At 34.7% G+C, this 23319-nt stretch overlaps 1 protein-coding gene across 7 annotated transcripts in view; it reads right to left on the reverse strand.

Moving 5' to 3' along the window:
• BckdhB (Branched chain keto acid dehydrogenase E1 subunit beta) overlaps positions 1 to 23319 on the reverse strand; it is a 459582-nt gene that overhangs the window by 343409 nt on the left and 92854 nt on the right. For all 7 annotated transcript variants that reach the window (XR_016548657.1, XR_016548656.1, XR_016548655.1 and 4 more), the window contains exons 5-6: positions 21840 to 21995; positions 9695 to 9866 (exon numbers count right to left, since the gene is read on the reverse strand). Coding sequence is in view for 4 of the 7 variants with exons in the window: in XM_090396330.1 (XP_090252456.1) it covers positions 9695 to 9866; positions 21840 to 21995 (328 nt within the window). In the remaining 3 variants the exon portion in view is untranslated. The remainder of the gene's footprint in view (positions 1 to 9694; positions 9867 to 21839; positions 21996 to 23319) is intronic.

A 23319-nucleotide genomic window follows, 5' to 3' on the forward strand; every position in this document is an offset into this window, starting at 1 on the left:
GTAATAAATTATTTATTATTAAAAAATATGTAAATAATGAGTTTACATTGTATGTTTGTGAGAAATAGGAAATACAATATTTTAATTGCACATGTGTAAATACTGTTGTATAATCACTCTTTCTCAAACTTTGAAAAAAAAAAAAAATAGTAAACTACATGTAATATTACATAACTTGTGTAACTCTGAACAATATAATTGTAAATTATTACTGTGATCGTTATTTTAAAAGATAGCAAAAAAAACTAAGTTATCATCATTTTCATTAAATGTAGCACTTAGTGCTGAACCTTGTAAAATAATATACTGAATGTTACTCAAGATGATAAACGTATATGTGTAAAAATTTGAGAGATCAATAAAAAAAAAAAAAAGGTATTTTGATAAGATACTTGGTAATAATGAAAATTTAAGAAGGGGTACATGGATATCTGAAGTTTGAGAAACACTGGTTTATCCAAATATTTAGTCTGAAACACAGGTGTATATTATGCTGTTCATTTTCTTAAATTCCGCTTTGAATTTGGATAGATGAAACAGATTGATATGCACTTCTTACATTTTTTTTCAGCATCATTTCAATTTTGAACGCGAAACATATTGAGTGTATTGTGTATTCTGTGTTTAAGTGACTTTGGAGACAATTTTTGACTTTAATAGAGAAAATTTTAAAGATAAGTAGTTTATGAATTATAAACATATTAATCAGAGGTACATATTGCTAAAATGCCAAAATAGCTCGTTGGGCAGCATACTTATGTCTTATTACATTGCCCTCAATAATTATAGTTTACCTTTAATTATCAAATTTTTAAATAATTGTATAAATTAATTATTTATAGTAAAAATCTGTAGAAGACAACTGTTTTAAATCATATTTTTTTAAAAAATATGATTTTATTGTTTTAAAACTCAAAATAGTACATAACTTAACTCAGAATTAATAATTAATAGGAAAAAAAAATTATCAATACGAAATTTATTGTCATTTAGATGAGCAATTTGAAAGATAAAAAGTTATTGGAAGTGCTTTTCTCAAAAGGAAAAGAGAAAAGGAAGAGCAAGTAAAGAAAGCACAAGCGATATAAGGAGATTTGGAATTTCACAAAGACACCAAGTTTTCAACAGAACCAACACCAAAAGTTATAAAAATTTCAGCACCAGGATGTACAAGTTGGAGCAGCTTGTACATCCTCATCCACAAATACCAATGATTCTCCCGCATCAGCCACTGATACTGACGTAACAACCATTTGTGGTGATTCCATAACAGTTGATGATTCCAAAAATGATGAGATATACAATGATAGCGACAAACAGAAATTACGAACAGATGATCCAATTAAAAATCAAGATTATTTTATTAAAACTGATCCATACTACTGGCCAGAGAAATCGGATGGCAAAACTAGAATTGAACTTATGAAAAGAAGGTCCTCAAGTAAAATTAAATAAATATCCTTTGAATGATCAAGGCAGAAAATTTTCGAATAATTATTATCAATAATGCTTAAAAATTCTGAAAATGTCAAACGTTTCTATATTCCAGGGAAAATAATGCTGTTTACTGTTTCTGCTGCAAAATGTTTAATCCTGTTTCATCAGAGCAAAAAGGTCTTACATCGAAAAGTGGTTTCGATTATTGGAAAAATATCAAACACAATGCTGGAAAGCAGTTTTAATAAGATTATTAACAATAATCCGTTGCATAGCAGCATAAAATCTTGTGCTTCGGGGATCATCCTCTACAATTTATACTCCTCACAATGGAAATTTTCTAAAATTGTAGAACTTTTTGCATTGTTCGATGAAGTTATGAAGCAACATCTTGATACTATAGACTTGGAAATTGCTTTGAGCAGTGGCAAAACATCTGATGTAGATGCAATAGATTTATTTGAAGAAGTAAAAATTCTCTCAAAAATAATATAAGAGAAGAGTGGTCCTCACCAAATTTTATCATATATACGTGGGCTGTTCAATAAGTAATAAGACTAATTTTACTGTGGCGAAATCATTCATCACAATATTAATTTCTGTGGAATAAAGAAATGTTGCTGTCTGTGTTAACAAAAGAGGTTGATAGATAGTGTATATGGGCTGATGTGCCAAAGTGTCACATGACTAAATGCAAGCTTGTTTCGGCGCGAACAGCATTATGCGATTAAATTTTGTGTGCGTTTGCAAAAAATCGGCATCAGACACTTTTAACATGATACGCGAAGCTTTCCACGATGAAGCAATGTCGAGGGCAAGTGTTTTTCACTGGCATAAAACTTTTAAGGAAGGAAGGCAAAATGTGGAAGATCTTGAACGTGAGGGAAGACCTTCAACGTCCATCACAGAGACAATGATCAACACAGCAGTGATTATAATCAAGCACATCAAAAGGAAGCGTCCATTGCTGAAGAATGGCTTCTTATTGCACCACGATAATGCAAGGCCACATATTGCTGGTGGTGTAGTGGACGTTTTGCAGAAGAACAACAGATATCCTACCACACCCTCCATACAGTTCTGATCTCGCACCGTGTGATTTCTGGCTGTTTCCTCAGCTCAAGAAATCACTAAGAGGCTGCCATTTCGAAAGCAACAAAGCATGTGTAAAAGCTGCAGAGGTGGTTTTGAAAGAACTCTCAAAAAACAGACTTTCACATGTGTTTAAGAAGTAAACGCAACGTTGGGACAAATGCATCGCATCTCACAGTAGTTACTTCGAAAAAGACCATGTAAATGATGATGATTAAAGGTAATCTGTTTTCTGTATAAATATAGTCATTACTTATTGAACAGCCTACGTATATATATATATATAAAACCAAAATCTTGTAGAAATTTATCCCAATGTAACCACTGCCCTAAGGATATTGTTAACAATTCCTGTTAGCATAGCAAATGCGGAAAAACGTTTTTCCAAGCTTAAAACTCATTAAAAATTATTTGTGAACAGCAATGACCCAAGAAAGATTGGTTTGTCTAGCAACTGTATCAATAGAGGCAGAGGCAGACATAGCTCATAATTTAAATTTAGAAGAGCTTGTAAACAGTTTTATTGTGCGGTTTCTGCGAAGAGCAAACATTTAATTAATATTATAATGTAATTGTTTTACATTAATGTTTGTCTTTTAATTTAAAAAAAAAATAGCAATTGAGAGATTTTCTTATATTTTTGTCTTATAATCCATCATGGGCGATATTTAATTGTTTGCCTCAGGGCACAATCTAATCTGGCTAAGGTCCTGGCTGGGCTCCACCAGACCCCACCTTACCAAAAGTGTGACTATATTTACTTCCGAAACATAAGTTGTTTTCATATATATTATACTAAAATATTATCGTTACTGCTGTGTCTTCTATATTTTTACATACCAACTATAAACAAATATGTTTTCTTAAATATTTAGAGGGAATTTTGTGAGTAATCTTTTTTTTTTACCAGATGAGTTACGAGCAGGAAGAACAGAGGTTACGTCAACTGATAGATGAAAGTTTGACAGATGAGGAGCCATTTAGCAGAGATGATGATGATAATGAAATTGATTTAGAATTAGTCAATAACCATGAGTCTGATACAGAGCAAGACTGTGAGGAAGAATCCACTAATATTGATTAAAAAGATATGGATTTCTATAATACACTACATTATTTGGGTAGGTCTGTGGGACCCGCTTTTCCACTTTTTTTTTACATTTTCCCACCTCACCAGTGCCGGGTTAAAGGAAAATATCCAATAAGAGCTGAGCTAAAATAATAGTAGAGAACATGTGAATTTATTTAACTACCTAGGATGTGTGATTACATATGAAAATGAAAAAGATATAAAACCTAAAAATCATGAAATATTTAAAAATAACAGGAGTAATTAACTCTATATTTAAACTTAACCTAGTTCAAATACAACCAGAATAAAAGTATACAATACATTAGCCCTACCAGTCCTATTACGAAAGCAAAATCTGGACAATAAAACAAAGAGACAAACAAAAATTAATAACAGCTGAAATGAAGTTTATGAGAAAAACTGCAAAGTATACTCTATTTGATCACAAAAGAAATGAAGAAATTATTATTATTATTATTCTTACAACTTCCATGGAGTTGGCAGGCTCATCATGGGAGGTTCATTCAACTGACAACATATTTATCATCTAGAATCTTAGAATCTTTAACACTTCTTGTACTAATAAACACATTCTGGTAATGGCCTCCATTTACTGACAATTCTCCATATAAAAAATCTACTCCTCACACCCCTCTTCACTGCACTCTTACATATCTGCCAGGAATTGACTCTGGTTCTTCCCCTTTCACCTTCTACTCTTTTTATAATACCCTCTGAATTAATCTGATAAAATTCTCTCACTAACTTAAATGTCTCTATCATAATACCTCTTTTCCTCCTATCCACCAATGGATGCAATCCACATTTCTTCAACCTCTCTCCATAGCCCTGACATTGTCTTACTTGCTTGTCTCTGAACCCTCTCCAAAGTCTCAACATCATATTGAAAATCATGCAACCAGATCTGAGCACAATAGTCCAAGTGTGGTCTCACCAGTGCTTTATACAGTAGCACAACCACTTCCTTATCCCTACATGTTAGAGTACTTCTTATCATAGCAGCACTACAATATTCAGCCTTTGCAACACTAGCAATATGGTCTCTAAACTTCAATCTGCTGTCAATCATCACTCTCAAATCTCTAATCATCCACTTCTTGCAGTACGGCATCATCGATATAGTACACAGACTTATACTTCTGCTCCAAAATGCAACACCTTGCCCTTACTGATATTTAAACTACAAGCCCACTCCTTTGTCCAATTAAGAAGTCTATTCAAATCTTCCTGAAGGGAATTAACATCAACAGTGCTACTTATAATTCTTCCCAAGTTTGCTTCATCAGCAAACAACTGAAGATTACATGTCAATTCACATGATATACCATTTACATACAAGTTATACAGCAGGAGCCCAACAACAGAACTCTGGGAATGGCACTGGTCACCCTCCTTTTTTTAAAACACTGCTCCATCATAAACAACCTGCTGGTATCATTCAGAGCCAATCTCTGATCCATCTAACCAATATACTATCTATTCCCATTTCTGCAGCTTGTACACCAACATATCATGTGGTAATCTATCAAACACTTTTACAAAGTCCAAGAATATCACTGAATATGATTCTCCCTTATCTAACATACTGGTTACCTTATCATAAAATGCAAGTAAACTACAAAACAGGCCCTACCCTTTACAAATCCATGCTGAACATCATAAAGAATGCTAAGTTTATCAACCCAATCCTGTATTCTATTCCTTATCAACTCTCCAACACCTTGACCACAACCGCAGACTGGGCAATAGTTGGAGACTTCTGTCTTAGAACCATGCTTCTGGAGTGGTACTATTTTGCCTTCTTTCCACTCCTTAGGAACCCTACCACTGCAAGACTTTCATTAAATAACCAGGTTAAGGGCATAGCCAACTGTGGTGCACATTCCTTAAGAATACATGGTGATATGTCATCCATTCCCACAGCCTTATTCACATCTAACCCAACCAACATCTGTTACACTTCTGCTGCTTCTTTCACTTCCAATTCTTCTAATATTTGTCCCTCTCTTCTATATACTGTACCGGATCATTTATACCACCATTATATATGCTGATAAAATGCTCATTCAATAAGTCTACTATATCCATTGCAACTGTTAGTCTGCTGCCGTGACTATCCACCAATGCTAGTTTGCCATAATTAATCTTCCTCTTGCTTGCCATGCAGCGGAAAAATTCCCTTGAGTTAACCCTGGCCTGACCAGCCAATCTCTTCTCATACTGCATCTTTTCTTTCTTTACCATGCTCATAACCTTTCTAGCCTGCACTTTATATTCTTCATGGATCTGATCACCACTAACTGTCTTGTACCTCCTCCATAACATTTTCTTTTCCAGCACAGTTTACTTGATTTCACTATTCATCCATTTCACTAAGATACTGCTTTGTGAGTTTCCATGCATTGTTAACATCTTTTCTGCTCAGTTCATCCACCCAACATACTGATGCTAACTGACTACAGAGCTTCATATAATCATCTTATATGTATAAACTGAATAGTAAGTATAAACCACTGTATGGTTTATACTTCACATGTATACATTTTCGGCAGTAGCCTTTTCTTTTTTCATCACTTCCCAAATAAGTACCTCATGATCACTCTCACCAACTGGTGGCAGTGTCAACACTTCATTAACAACTACATCTTGCGAAGTTATCACCAAATCCAACACATAAAAGCCTCTAGTTGCTTCAATCACATGCTGCTTAAGATACTTATCTCTTAGAAATTCCACAAACTCACTCTCCTCCTTCCATTCTATATTCCTGTAATTAAAGTCTCCCATCAGGATCACTTTCTTTTTACATGCCCAACTAATTTGCCTAAACATTTCACAATCGGTATTCTCTGTATTTCTTGGCCTACAATAGCACCCTACAGATAATACTAACCTGTTTATTTCAACTTCACACCACACAGCTTCAAAATCTGTGCATGCTCTATCAACTTCCACACTTTGTGGACACAATTCTTCCTCTGCAATCATTAACAGCATTCACCCTCCCCTTTTCACATTTCTATGTTTTCGGAAAATTAGCTATCCTTCTAATTCTATTCCTGACATCGCATCCTCCTCAGATAACCAAATTTTCACTTATTCCAATTATCTTTGGGTATACTGCCTCAATCAATGCAACAAACTCAGCTCTCTTGTTTCGAATACTCCTTACATTTGTGTATAAACATAATAATCCCTGTGTGTTCGATGCAATTCACCAACACCAACATTCTCTATTCTAGCTGCTATACCACATCCCTCTCTTCAGTCTGACCACTCCTGTTTCCCTGATCCCTACTCTGATTTTTCCTACTTGTCTCAATCTCACCTTTACGCATTCCATCATCTTATGCTGCTGCAACCACATCTTCAACGTCATATGTATCTTCCTCCTGTCGTACAATCCATTTATTTGTGCTATCCTGCTTCACAAGTAGAATCTGATCATTTTCTACATTAACTTCTTGATTCTGTGCCTTTTCAGAAAATAACAGTCTTTCTAAATACCCAACACCAAACCCATTCAAATGTAATCCACCAGCCTTAAACCATTCCACTTTCCCTTCAAATTCACTCCACAGATTTATAAATTGAATCCCCTTTGCCTCACACAACTCACCCATCTTACTATTCATTATCTCTTCTCTTCTTCAACATGCCTACAACTTTCCCAACAACACTATTCTTCTTTACCTGCTGCAACAACTTCCTCAACTCTCTATCAACATTTTTTCTCTCCTCAACTAAATCATTTGTGCCCATGACTAATGGGCACAAATAACCAATGCACAATGCATTAGTTATTTGTTTCACTGTTCTACCAGAAAAGCATATTTTGTGCACTTTATTAGTAATCACACATCTAATGATTGAATCCCCATACAGAGTCAAAGGATATACTACTATCTTTTGACTCTTTCTTCATAATATTAACTTCCTCCTCATTATCATCAGCCAATCTCTTCTTTAGATGTTTAATATCCTCTTGCAGATGTTTCATTTTGCTTTTCATTTTCACTACCTCCTGCCTAAGCTCTTCTACTATGGTCCTGACGCTTGCTTCCATTTCTAATTGCTGTAATCTAGCAATTTTTGCAACTCATCCACTGCGAAAAATGCAAGATAGAGCCAGACTTTCATACAGAGGCCTTCTGACGTACGTTTCTTTATGGGTGCCATTTTCCGAAGCTGAAAAAGCTTAAAAGAATATATAAACAATATATATATATGTGTGTATATATAAATATAGAAACGAAAATATATATAAATGAAAAAAGAAAATATAAGCATAAACGGATGGAACACATTGAAAGAATGAAAACAGAAAGTTTATCAAAACAAGCCTGAAATTGCAAACCAGTAGGAAAATGAAAACCATGACGTCCTCTGAAGAGATTCAACGATGACTTCTAAGGCTGGAACAGGCCACTCTAGGGCTAAATCCTTGAAAAGCATGATGACAATGATGATGATTATCTGTGACCTCCATGGAGGGAGGCTATAAATCACCTAAACCAGCTGTCAAACCTTCCTGTAAATTCATTGACACTAGATGCACTCACTCAATGATCTGTGAGAGAAAAACCTGGCTCTTACCCCTTTCTTGACTGTGAAGAAACTTAACTTCCATGGATACACCTGTGTTCTCTCCCCATCTTCTATATAATGAAAAATTTCATCAGACACTATCCTATAATACTCATTCAAAAGTTTATAGACCTCTATCATATCACCCCTCTTTCTTCTGCTAACTAGAGTCTGTAATCCATATACTCACAATCTGTATTAATAATCTAAATCTCATATACCAGATATGAGCTTTGTAACTCTTCTTGGTAGTCTTTCCACAGCTTCTTTATTTCCTTCTCTAACTCCAATGGAGAGGATTCAGAGGCAAATGACCAAGATGGTGAGGGGCCTGTGGAATATTCCTTATGAGGATAAATTGAAGGTGTGTGGATTGCAGAAGATGGTTGATAGGAGAAAAAGAGGGGATATGATAGAAACATTTAATTTTCTTAAAGGATTTTATAGGATAGATGCAGGTGAAATGTTTCAGCACTTGGTTAGAGGGACCAGAACAAGGGGTCATCCCTGGAAGTTGAATAAAGGTGTTGTTAGTAGGGGTGTGGGGACTAGATTTTTGCTTGGAGAGTGGTGAATGAGTAAAATGGGTTGCCACAGTCAGTGGCAACCCATTGTGAGTGCTTTGTCTGTTAATGGGTTCAAAGAGAGGTATGATAGATTGTGTTGATAGATTGGGTCTCCTGCGATAAGTCTTCGGACTCCATGGAGGTGCTCATATAATAATAATAATAATAATAATAATCCAGGTGCGGTCTTATCCAGACCTTATAAAGAGGCAAAATGACTTCCTTATCTTTACATGTCAAAGTTTGCTTCAAAGCAATTATGCTCTGTTCCCTATAAATTTGATAAGGCTGAAATGAAGCCTTCTAGGCTTTTATTCAATAATAATTATTATTATATTGTTATTTTTATTTTATTATTATTATTATATTGATTATAATCAAGTATTTTGCTTAAATGTAATAAAAGACAAGAAGAATGCTGCTGTAATGTTATATGAAAGATGCTCTAGAAGTACAGCTGTTTTCTCTATTAGAAGTGGCAAGACAATTAATGTCAATAACAAAGTCTGAAAACAAACAAACTCGTTTTATTTCAGTCTTTATTGAAATAAAATGAGTAGAGATAAAAAAACAGTGGAAAAATGATTGATAACAGTAAGTCTCTAGAATATGGTTCCTGGTGTATTTAACCCTCAGTTCACCCATGATAGTAATGTGTGGTAGGTTTACAATCTTTAATGGTTGGGATTACCATGAAAAACAAGCTAGAAAACAGTACAAATTGACAGACAACATAAATTCTATTTAATAGATAGAAGGGTCTATTATAATTTAGTGTCTATTTACGTGCTGAAATGAATTTTAGATACATTAGCATATAATATCACGTGATAAAATTTCACATAATGAAATAAAGATCCATGTTAAAGTAAAAAAAGTTGTCAATTATACTGCAGAATGTTATAGTATTAATAATTACCTTCAATGAGAACCTCTGCTTTTGATAAAGGCAGTGTATAATCTTTAAGAGGTACTTGTTCAACTGCTAATCTATAGAGGATTTTTGGCTCAAAGAAAATGCAAGGATTTTTATCTCGAATGCAACTCAATAAAAGGCCTTTTGCTTGAATGGGACCATGAGGAATAACCACCTGAAAAGAAGCATGACAGATACAATGGTGATAATCATTCATATTAGAGCATAATGAATAAAACAGACATTTAGACACAGAATAGAACAACTAATGTTTTGCCTTGGTTGCCAAGACTTTTAAATATTAAGACAGGCACATTATAGACTAAATATTTTAGAATCCTAGTTGACATCCTTTACAGGCATGGTTACATAATATTGTACAGTGGACAATTTTGATTTCAGATATGGCCAAAGCAACTAATGCTATAAGGCCAGTACTTTGAGCTGGTCTCATGATAATGCTTTCAAAATTTCTGACAGCCAGGAAGTTGTATTGCTTTTAGCTGGCAGGAATGGTTTAAGACTTTGGCAGATACACAGAATAGTCTTGAAACCTTAAATGTCCAAAATAATGAAACTTGTTATACTGAAAAGGGAGTGGGAAGGTGTAAGTATAGGTGAAAGAGGGAGAGAGACTGTCAAACTGAAAATTGAGCATGATAATGAACTTGAAAGAGAAAAATCATGGGAAAAAAAACTTCCGCAAATTCATACAGGAGATTGTTTTTACTGATTTTTTAATTTCAATTTATCACCGGTTATTCTTACTTTTTTAGGTCATTATCTCATTGGAAAAAGTCCAGAAACCCAAAGCATAATAGCAGACAGATGTCTCACAGGTTAGAGAAAAAAAAAAAAAAAAAAAAAGGACAATACTCTGGAAACCAAATAGACTTCCCGCCCATGTAATCTCACCTTTCAAAGTGTTCAAGAATAAGAAAATATTGAAAATTTACTTTTGGATAGTTCTTTAATGTGTATTTATTGATTATATTTAATGCAAGATTTCAAAATAGTTTAGTATTAAAAAAAAAAAGAGGTTAAGGCTTAAAAGTATTTATTTATTTATTTATTAAAATTGTTGATATTTAGTTAACAGATGTTTAAAAGAAACATTACAGCTGGCAAAAATGCCGAACAATTTGCTTTTACTAATACTCAGAAGTTAATAAATGAATAATACCAAAACAAAAAATTAATAATAATAATAATAATTATTATTATTATCATTAATATTATTACTGAGATTTATTTTGAACCAGCACTTTCAGAGTACAAATTACAACTGTGGTAAGATAAAAAGCACTTAATCAGATTATTGTAGAAACACTTTAAATTGCAAAAAGAAATTAACATCCTATTAAGGTACTCTCTATCAACTGGATTAAGAAAAATGAAGTTAATTCAGAACTCAAATAAATGTGGTGTTAGACTGGCATCCAGATCTTAGGCAAATTAATGCAGCCATACTTACTGATGTTACAGGAGTATAAAAATAGTCTCTTAGACCAACAGCAAATTCTGGTAGCACAGTTATCTTCTTCCATTTAATCTCAACTGAAGACATATCCAGAACATGGTCTGCAAGTCTGACTTTCCATACAGATAACTGTAAATGTGGTTCTTATGTTCTACAAGGTGAGTGCCTACTGGTCTGTCCCAAGCAAAGCTACAATGCAGGCACAAAGGAAAAAGGCTAATCCTTTGGAGAATAAGATTGCTAGTTAGATATGCAGTTTGAACGATATGAATATTGTATTTATGAAGAACTCAGCTATTTTTTCAGATGTACATTGGATATAAGGGAATAGAAATAATTTTGCTGTAATCTTGTGGGTCAGATGTGGGAGAGATCAGGGGAGGAGAAAAGCATGCAGTATTCTGTTTATTTTATAGATTGGGGTTGTAGCCATTAGTCAAAGAGAAGTGTCTTAATGATAACTGAGTACTGTTGTATGGGCTATATTATTAGACTAAACATAGCCCTCGTTCTCTGTGTTAGTGTTTTGAGAATACCATACTGATGAAATGAATGGTGGTGTGACAGTATATGTAAGCACTTTTCATTGTGTATAGATGGGTGTCTTATAAACAGAAAAGGATAATTAATCATCTGGCTTTGACGTGTACATAGTAAAGTCAGACTGTTAGTATGTGTAGCAATGTTAAGTGCTTAGTTTCACAGAAATTGGTTATGTGGGAAAGTGGGGGGAAAAGGAGAACCTTTTGTAGTCTCATTTAGCTGTTTACATATTGTTCCTTTCTATAAAAAATAACATAAGTGATATGGTGAATTTGAATAATTAAATATTTCAGTCAGCAAATGTGGCTTATTATATAAAGTGAAGGATTTCTCTCAGTTAGCAAATAATGAAGTAACATGAAAGATGATTGTGATGTCTAAGTTCTCTAGGACATTAAAATTTTTTTAAATTAAATTTTAAAGCGAACAGAATTTTGAATGGAGGGAGAGCAGTCCAAAAGGGGAAAAAGTAATTTTGTTAATTGTTTCGCAAGTTTGTGGATGGGACTGCCTATGAGGTCTGATATATCCAGGATAGTTTAACACCGTAATATTCTGGTTTTTTTTAGTAATTTCTTTAGACCAAAATTAACTTTTTTTTTAATGGTTTATACATTTTTTTTCCCTTTAAGATTTAATAGAATCTTTATCTGTATAACCTAGTAAGCAGAAAAGTCTTTCAGAAGATTGTTCATTTTCTTATTATCAAGATGCTAGCACTGTTCCTTGTTTATCAAATGAATGTTGTTAGCTGCTGTGGGAGATAAATCGGAGTTTCCTTGTTCTACACTGGTCATGATTTTTGGAACAAGGACTTATCTAGGACCAATAACAAAATTACAAATAACCCTAACACCTTAATCTGTCATTACATTTACAAATTCTGAATGAAGAGGTTTACTGCACATAAAGCAGGACAATAAAGAAAGTGGAACTAAAACTCGTATAATGCTCAATAAGCTTGCCTTCATTCCCAAGTATTCTCTAATGCTTAAAATTTAAAGAAAGTTTCACTTGGATAAAGCCAAACTTTTACGGGCAAGTTTATCATTAATGAGAGAACAATTAATTACAGAGTATTCCAAAATCAGTGCATTAAAAGAATGACTATTTAGAAAATCTAGAACTGTAGTTAATCCTCTATGGAATTTCAATAATTGCAGCAATAAAAGAATTTGAAAAAGAGAATATATGATACTGTTACAGCCAATTACAGAAGATGCAGTTAATGCCCTCAATTTGAGATCATAATTTTAGTATAGTGCCCCTAAACAAATATTCATTCTAAAATTCATCATCATCCTTTCTGGGATTTAGGCCCAGTGGCCTGTCCCAGTCTCTCTCCATCTTTTCCTTGGTCGTCCCTGACTTCTATATCCTCCAGCTAGGTGGTATTGGAGTATTTTTTTGGGAAATATTGAACTGTCCATTCTTTCGATATGTTTAATCTACTTTTTTTGGTATTCATATATTTGTCCAATACTGAGTCTATTTTAAGTTTTTTACTCTAAAACTGGCATTAAACATGCGATCTATGATAAATCTCCCACAACATTCACTTGGGTTCAGCTAGCATTTTGACAAAATCTAAACACAAGAGCATCATTACAACAAAAGAAAGGGCATCCTTAAAAAACTTATACATTTTCATGAATGATGTTGTAATCACAGCAGAACTGTCATAATGGATATTACTATATTCCTTATAATAAGAAAATAAAATAAGAAGAAAATGGGATTGTTTCAGCGTCAAGCCCAATAAATGGGAGGAGACCTCCACATTGCCTTTCTGCAATGCAGAGAACTGACTCGGGCTTCTGACCTAATGTCCAATCCTTACCTTCATGTGGTGCACCCCATTAGTAGATATCTACTAGGTATACAGAATGAACAAGGATGGGCTAGTAATTTGCGACTTTGGGAGCAACCAAATTATACCCTCTATTGGCTTAAACCACAAATGCATGTGATGATGAAACACCATGAGATTTCTTGCCTGGCTGGGGCACTGCTCAGCAAAACAAGGCTCCCACTATTTCCTCAGAGAACCAGGGCAAACAGTGAAAAGTTAGCTACTGGAACAAGCTGCAACTCAACAACTAGAAGAAGAAGAGGCCTATACCATCAGAAGAACTGAAGATAGGAACCATCAATATAAGGAGTATTAATGGAAAGGAAATTGAACTTGAAAACACTGGAAAAGTACCACATGGACATAATTGGCATCACTGAGACAAAGAAGACAAAACAGGTGAGATTTTAGTAAATAATAAATATAGGATGTTATATTCAGGCAATAATGATAAAGAAAAGGAAGGAGTAGCAATAGCATTCAACATGAAACATGAACATAAACTTCTTGATCGGAAGGCAGCTTCAAGTAGTGATGTGGGTACATTTCAAAATGGGAAAATGACCAATGAAACTTATTTGTGCCTCTAGTCCTACAGAAGGTTCTTCTAAGGAAGAAGTCGAAGAATTTTTTATGTCATTAGAACAGGCAGCTGACATTAAGAAAATAGAAAAAGTGGTCCTTGTTGGAGATCTAAACAGCAGAGTAGGAAATGAATCCCACCAGACATATAGGAACATTCTGGGAAAATTTGGAGAAAAGGGCAAAGCTAATAATAATGGTAAGTATTTGCTGAATTTCTGTTCAGGACATGAACTAGTCATTACTAACACCATGTTCCAACAAAAAGATGTGCACCAGTTCATGTGGAGAGAAGACACAAGAAAAGCCTCACTGAATATGTCATTGTTGATAGTCATATCAACAATGACGTATTCAGTGAGGCTTTTCAATGCTAGTTCAAGATACAAGAATGTACAGAGGATTTGAAATTGGCAGTGACCATTACACAGTGCTAAGCAGAATAAAAATGGATATTACATTGAAAAGAACCGTATGTAAGAAAGTTTTAAAAAATTAAAGTTGAGCAGCTTTTACAGGTAAACTGCAGACTCAACTACAGAAATATTACTGAAGAAAATTTAAAGCAATTTGAAAACAACAACCAACCCTTGGAGTCTCATTGGCAAACTCTGAAGAAGACTGATGATTCAACTAGGGAGGTATGTGTGAAGTTGTCTGTAAGGATAGAAAAGTAAAAACCACATAGTGGATCCAAGAAGTTAAAGAAGCAGTTCTGGAAAAGAAGAAACCATACCAAAAATTGCTAGCAAATAAGTTGGCAGATATCCTAAAAAGAATAGAGAGAAATGTAAGAGAGCTAAAGATATGTGTAAAAGTAGCTAAACAAAAGTCATGGGAAGACTTTTGTAAGAATATCGAAAATAAATACCAGGAAGGTGGCAAAATGTTCTGGAGGCTATTGAACAAGCTTAGAAATGAAGAAAAGAGTACTTGAAAGGAATCAAAGATAATAAAGGTGACATGAAATCTGAAGGTAAAGATCTCCTAGATGTATGGAGTAATTGCTTTGAATGATTGTTAAACAAAACAATCATGTTTTGTTTGATTTGAATGATTGTTTTGCAGCGCTACACTGCATAATTCAGAAAGCCTGGTCAAATTCTAGACGATTGGAGTAGCGTTCTAATAGTTCCCATCCATAAAAAAGGGAATAAAGCTGAATGTGAGAATTACAGAGGAATTTATCTAAGTATTCCAGGTAAGATTTATGCAAGCATACTTGAAAAGAGGTTGCGAAAGATTGTGGAAGAGAAACTTGGAGAAGAACAAGTTGGATCAAGCCAAACTTTAAGACAAATAGTTTAGAAATCATGGGAATATGACAAAGATCTGTACTTAAGTTTTATAGATCTGGAAAAGGCATATGACAAGGTGTCGGGGAGAAAAGCTTTTCAAAACACTACAATTATATGGGGTAAACTGAACATTATACAGATCAATACATGGTCTATATTAAGTTGTAAGGCAGCAGTTAGAATTGAAGGAAATACAGGAAGATTGTTTGATATAAAATCAGGTGGACAATATGGATGAACATTATCTTCACTCTTATTCATCATTTATATGGATCACATTTTGAAAAAAAGAGGCATTAGGCCTGATATTAGAATTGGAGATGTCAAACTTAGTTCTCTGCTTTATGCAGGTGATGTACATCAAAATTTCAAAACTCATTTAGTGCAATTTTTCAGGATTCTTTAACTAAACTCAATAACAGCTGTAACAAATTTGGCATGAAAATAGGCAAAAACATTGAACACAGTGCAGAGCCTAGAGAACAAGTAAAATATTTCAGTATGACAAATGATAACTGACATAAATTAAAGATGCCAAGAAATTATATTCTTGGTTTAATCTTTTATCCAAGTATAAGCAAACAAAGTTTGCACCTAAAGTAATTTCAGGACTGGGCAACTCATATATAGAAGCTAATGACTTCACATTACTTACCTTAGTATCCCATAATGCAAAGCACATATCCTTATGGACATGTATAATGCTATGCATTATGGGAAGGGTCACTACCCAGGCCAGTTTTGACCGTTATTGAAGTGAAAAAGTAAAGGGTTGCTCATCATAGGCTTAGAGTAGTTAGTATAGGGGTGCAAGAGAGCCTGATAGTATTAGGAAAAAGAAAGACAGATAGACAGCATAAGAGATAGATAAAAGGCCTCAGCTCTTTTATATCATCCTACAGCCAAAGGCTATCAGTTTTCCTTTTTCACTAATCTCATATAGATAAACAACCAAAAGACCAATTGATACTATAGCACACAGATGACTGATACCCAGGTGGTTAGTCCCATCTGGGTTAACTGTCTTGAGTTGGCTTCCTGCCTGGGATTGCTCTCCAGTCATCCCTACAATTGACTATAAGACCACATTGAATTATGAGGATGGGACTATTTAAAAAACCTCTCATGGCAAAAAAAGACAGAATTTTATCTTCCCCTGGTGAATATTACATAGTGTGGATGGTCTATACCATCTAGTGATAAATTTGATATCTCCTAGAATGCTTCTTTCTAAATATAAAAATTGTGTGACTGAACAATAAAATTTCCACAATATAATATTCTAAAGCATTTGGATGTCATATTGCTGTTTTCAAATCCACGTTTCTTTCTAATCTTCTATAAATGGTATTTTAATTAATTAATTATAAAATCAAAATTCTCTTCCCATTGCTGACAGGTTGTGGGTATGGTAAAAAAATAACCTTTCTGTTTTTAGTAATGGAATGCCCAACACATTACATAATCTGTTCCAAATATGCAGGGCAAGAGGGCAGCTGTAGAATGCATGTTCTACTGTTTCCAATAGTAACAAATGTCACAGTTAAAAGTTAAAGTGCCTCCATTTGATGGTATTGACTGGAAGGCAGCCATACGCAATTCTCCAAGCAAGATCCTCCCGTTAGGGTACCCTTGGAACTTCAAGTTATGAAACAAAATATTGTTGTCAGTACCCAATTGTGGAACTTCGTGGCAAAAGAGATTAAAGATTTTTTTATACCAAATTTTACTTTTTTTAATGGAAAGAATGTCAATTCCAGAGTGTTTTAGTAGTCTTAGAGTTAAGCACAATGTTGTAGTATTCAGGAACAATCTCAGCTTTTGGACCTGTATAATCATTAACTCCAAACAGGAGAAGATGAAAATCCAAGTAGTACTGGATAAGGTCTTCACATGTGTGATTAGTCTGCAATATTTTATGGATTTTAGAAACTGTATTGCTTAAATAGCAGAATTTTAACACCGGAAGTCCAACTCCTCCATGCTTTGATAGTTGAAGAAATTCCTTTTTAACTTCTTGGTATCGGCTGGACCAAAAAAATTGCAGGGGTTTACTATATAATTGCTTTTCTTCAGCTTCTGTGATATCTGTAATATGTACCATGTATAACTGAGCAGGAAAGATTACGGTTTTGAGTACTACGGCTTTATAAGAAAAGGAAAGTGGCCCTATTTTCATTCCTGTAACATTTCAAAGTTCTTGTATATAAGTTCTTGGACTGGTAATATTGGGTTGGGTAAGTGGAGAAGGGAATTAAAAGTATAATGAGGAATTCTCTCTTAGAGGTTAGTACAAAAGGAATGCCTCCAAGATCCCACTTTCCAAAAACTTATAATTTTGTTTTGTCTGCATTAATAATTAAGTAGCCTCCATAGCACAATTGGAAGAACGACAGTACCTTGCGCCCTCAATTGGAAAAGGCCAGGAGGTAGCAGGGTTTTTTCTCCTGGAAACTCAGGTTTTTCATCCCGCATACAGACAAATCGGTCCTTCAGAAAACACACACAATTTACAGACAAAAAATACTAGCTGTGGTGGTGGTGGGCGGCACTGATGTAGATGATTGGTAGTAGAGGTTCAGTGTAGTGGTGGAGACGGAGAGTTGTACAATAGATGTCCTCCCACGATATCTTTGGATTCCTTGGAGGTGTCATGAATAATAATAATAATAATCCACTTTTGCTTCAGCTTTTGCTGAATTTTTCCAAAATACCAAAAAATATATACATGGAATCATTATCCATCAAAGTTTCCACTACATCATTGGAATACACTAATACCTTATTTTCCTTTATAGCTGAAGGAACTGTTATTCCTCGCACAGCATGTGTATTTTGACTTCCTGTAAGAAAGGTTCAAGAACCAATGCAAAGAGCAGTGGACCGAGAGGGCAACCTTGCTTGACTCCTTTTCGAATTTTTGCCAGGTCTGACAGGAACCCATTAAATAAGAAGCAGGTGGTTGAATTGGCATAGGCTCCTTTGATAATGATAGCAGTTTTTTACCTACACCAATTTGCTGGAGGATGTGGAATAGAAAGGGATGCCGGAAATTATCAAATGCTTGAGTAAGGTCTGCTGATAGCACTGCAATCGACTGTTTTTTCATGTTAACTAAGCGGTTTAGATCATGCAGCAGAAATAGATTAAATTCTACTGCTCGACCTGGTACTCCATACATCTGGTAACTTCAGATGCTGTAATGGGTCTGTCAAATCCATCTTGGATATGAACAGGAAAGTCATTAATGTTCCAAGAGTTATAATTTCCAACAGTACTATTGTCTTCAAACAGATTTTTGTAGTGTTTTTGAAAGTAGTCAAGGATGTCTTGAGTGGTGGATATGTCTTCTCCATCAATGCGGATAGGAGTGATAGTTCTTTGTGAAATTCTGTGAATTGTCTATTGAAGAATGCAGTTGATGGGCTATCTGCTAAGTGCTGCCATATTCTTATCTTAAAATTTCTTTCTTCTACTTGTTTCTGCCTTTCTAGTTCTATCTCTATGTTAATGTTTCTAATAATGTTGCTACATTCTATACCATTACGTTGGTTTGTTACAAACCATCTTCTCTCTTTATATAGGTCTTTCAACTTTTTTCCTTTTGAGGAAAGCCTGTTCCTTTTCCCATTCCATCATATTCTGCTTTACAGATTGTTTGAATTTTAACCGCATATCCCAATTCCAGGTAACATTATTCCTATTTGAACAGAGGGTCTGAAATTTAGTTGAAAAGAACGATGGAAAATTGTGAACTTTACTGAGGTCTCATAGGTGGGAGCTAGACTGAGACATGATACCAATGTTGAAGTAATGCAGAAATCATATTTCCATATGCAAGTATCCAAAAGGTGTCACACCTTATTATTAAAATACTCTGGATTAGAGATAGATGTTGGAAGTTTTCCCACTTGGTTATAATATAAATTAAAGATACCAAGAAATTATATTCTTGGTTTAATCCCTTATCCAAGTTTAAGCAAACAAAGTTTGCACCTGATGACGCTGGGTTTAATAGGTCATGATAATATAGATAGTTAAACTAATTAATTTTGCCACTTATGCTAGTGGCTTCTTCTGGGTTAGGACGAACAAAAAAATACAATAAGTTGTAAACATTAACCATAACATAATTAAAACCGAACCTGTAGGAACAGTAACACAACAGTAAAAGAAATAATAAACAGAAACACATGGAGTGTGGAAGCTGGCATGATCAGTCACTGTTCAGTAGATATGCATGAATAGCTGACATAAAAGTTAAAGTATGACATGTTAAAAGATCCAATGTCACAATAAACCATTCCTTGTTTCTGTTGAGAGTGTTTTGTGAGCAGATAGCCATCGTAACCTCTCTGATGTTGCAGGTGCTGAAGTTTTCTTCTATGTTATGTATGGAGCTCTTGTCCCATTCAATATTGTGGTGAGTGTGCAAGAAGTGGAAAGCTATGTAGGCCTCAGCTGTCTTCTCTGTTGCTATTGATGTCTCTAGTATGCTCTTTTTGTCTAATTTCCAAATCTCTATATATTTGCCCTATGTAAGCAAGCCTACAAGAACATGGAATATTGTAAACTACAGGATGTTTGTTGAAAGGGCTGTGGCCTTTAGGTGGATGATTTCATGTAACAATGGACTTGAAAGCCACTCTTATGTCATGAGATTTCACGAGATTGGCAACTCTGAGAGACTTTGCTTACGGACAACATAGAGTAATTTCATATATGGAGGTAGATAACTACATCAAACTGCCTTAGCATACGATAATTCCCATCACATGGTATGAGTAACTAGTCCGTATCTTGAACAGAAATCCAAAGGGAACTTACCACTGGGTTTGTTATTGTGTTTGCTGTTTTCTCCAAATTTTCTCAAAATATTTCTATGTGTTTGGTATTCATTTCCTATTTTGCTGTTTAAATCTTCAACAAGAACTAATTATTCCTCTATGTCAGCTGCCTTCTCTAATGATTTCAAAAATTCCTCCACTTCTTTATTAGAACCTTCTGTGAGAGAACACACAAAAATAAGTCATATTGTCCATTTCCCTATGTCAATGCTTGGTGAAGGATGCATTACCATCAGATTTAGTCCTGATGCATCCTGGTTGGTCTGTGGAACCACTTTACTGCTGTGCCTTCAAGCAGAAAAAGTTCTGAATTTTTAGCATTTCTGACATGCTCTTGAAGCAATGCTTATACTGCATGTAAGTGATACTCTTCTATACTGTAGGCTGAATCCCTGCTCTAGACACCAAACATGGCATTAGCCACTTCAAGACTCCAATACATAAGTGGTAGTGATAAGTGTTTCACTATGTGATAGACATCATCTGGTATATTTGGCTAGCATTTCCTTCAATTAGGAAATCATCATTTTGCAGCAGTATGTCACAGAATTCTGTTCTTAGGACTACTACTGTTAAACTTATTATTATTATTTTTTAATGACAATGTGATTTTTAGTGTATTTTCTTCTGTTTGATGATGATGATGCAAATAGAAAGAATTCTTTATGATGCTATTTTCAAATACTTTCAGGAAGAATTAAACAAGTTGGTAATTTGTATTGATGAACTGAACATGCTCTAGATAGTTGATGAAGTTAGGGATCTAAGAATCATAGCTCACAGACACTTGAAGTTTAGGGGACACAAGCAGGACCTGTTAAAGTTGCATTTTTCTACTATGATAAGGAGGAAACTGATAAGTAATGCTAATAAGATAACTGTACAAAGGCTTGCTGATCTGTCACCTAGTTTACACAGTGATGAAAAAACTCTGGAATGGATCCAGGGGCAAGTAACTAAGATGATATCAAATCTGTGTGCGTATGTTATGATGAATGGTTCAGGTTATGAATGTAAACTGCATAGCTTGGTGAATGGGGAAAAGAGAGGTGATGTCACAGAGACTTAAGCTATAATAGGGCAGGCTTACCGTATTGATATGGAGGGGATCATTCATTAGTGAAGAAGAAGAGAAAGAACAAAAGGTCATCTCTGGCGCTGTATGAGTTTGAAAACTGAGTTAGAGGAGTAATTTTTATTTTTATTTTTTGAATGGAAGCTTAATGTAAGAATGGAAAATATTGACAGAGGCTACAGTATGATGGATACATCACTATTTGAGTGAGATGCCTCAAGTTGCTTTACTGATTCTACAGAAGTCTGCTAATAAAAATAATAATTCTTCTCTTCACAGTTGGCAAAAACTGATCTTCTTTGGCTACCTCAGAACAATTAAGAATTTTCTTTATTTCCTTTCCTATGGGCTTATATATCATCTATTCAGTTTTGCACTGTGAAAAACTGAGGATGTATATGATATACTACAGTGATATAAGAAAGGAAAAGTATACTATATGTAAATATACATCACAAAATCAATTCCCACCTTCACCCCTGGAACATGTGCAAAGAATGCTTCGGGACTTTGCGAATGATATAAAGCTCCATGGCCTACAGCTCCACAGGGAGCTCGGATTGTCAAAGATCCACAGTCAAAATCATTCCCTGATCGATATCGATACTTTGCTGCTTCATTAACAACCTATAAAAGAAAGAATAATTAATTTGATGAATACTATAAAAAATTACTGTAGACAATCAAGAAAATGTACATTACATAACAGCATCTTGTACGGCAGGGGTCTTCAACGCATGGCCTACTGGCCATTTTGAAAAAATAACAACTTAACATTAAAACGCAATTAAATAAAAATTCATTTCAATGAAGCCCATGGGCCACTAAGCTATACTGTGGTATTTAGAATTGTAAGATGCTTTCCAGATTCACAAGGAATGCTGTGCATTTGATACTTTACATAAAATTCTATAAAAATAAATATTAAATAGACATGCTTCTTCAGCCATCTACCAGTGCCAAGCAGTACTTAATTACTAGTACTAACATCGCAGGTAGATGGATGAAGCAGTAGTTCATTCGAGTGTGCTGTCTAGTGCCTTCCAGATACATCTCGAAGGTTCTCAATACTTCGTTATTTTCATATAAATACCAGGGGATCTCATCCACAGTCAGTCGTGAACAGTATGATATTCGTGTATAAGTGCATGTAGGTTCATCGTGTCAGCCATAGCCTATTGTAGTTTTATATTACCAGACATTTTTTCATTAGTGTGAGACATATTCAGTGGATAATAATCGTTACATGGCCATTTTGGATCATTTTTTGGGTTCACCTTCCATCACCATGGAAAATGCGTAAATCAAGTGATTCTTGTCGGGTTTTTAATGAAAAGTGGACCAATTTGTACTTTTTTATGCTGATTGATGATAAGCCAGTGTGTTTAATTTGTCGTGAGTCAGTGTCAGTATCAAAAGAATACAATATAAAACGACACTATGAGACAAAGCATGCATCCAATTTTGATCACATTCAAGGGCAGCTTCGTGTGGACAAAGTGAACTGTCTCCAAATTGATTTGAAATGCCAGCAGGGCATGTTTAAAAGGCAGAGGGAAGAGAGCTAAGCATGCATCAAAGTAAGTTATGTAATAGCTGAAAAAACTCCTAAAAAATCGAAAGCCTTCTTGGATGGCAAGTTGATGAAAGAGTATCTCATCGTTGCTGGATATTCTTTCCCAAATAATAAGGAAGTGTTTAAAAAACCGAGTTTGTCTGGGGTGATTGTAGCATGACATGTCGAAGTACTTGCCAATGACGCTGAAGGAACTTTAAAAAACAAACGGTTGTCCAAATTTATGTCATATTCACTTCCTTTAGATGAGAGCACAGATGCAAAGGATACAGCACAACTGGCTATCTTTGTCCGTGGCATCGATCAACAATTCAATGTGACAGAAGAACTGCTAGCGCTCGTACCTATGAAGGGAACGACAAAAGGCACAGATAT

This window comes from Typopeltis vanoorti, chromosome 8 (genome assembly GCF_054136105.1).
Source record: "Typopeltis vanoorti isolate ZY-2024b chromosome 8, IOZ_Tvanoo_1.0, whole genome shotgun sequence".
NCBI lineage: Eukaryota > Metazoa > Arthropoda > Arachnida > Uropygi > Thelyphonidae > Typopeltis > Typopeltis vanoorti.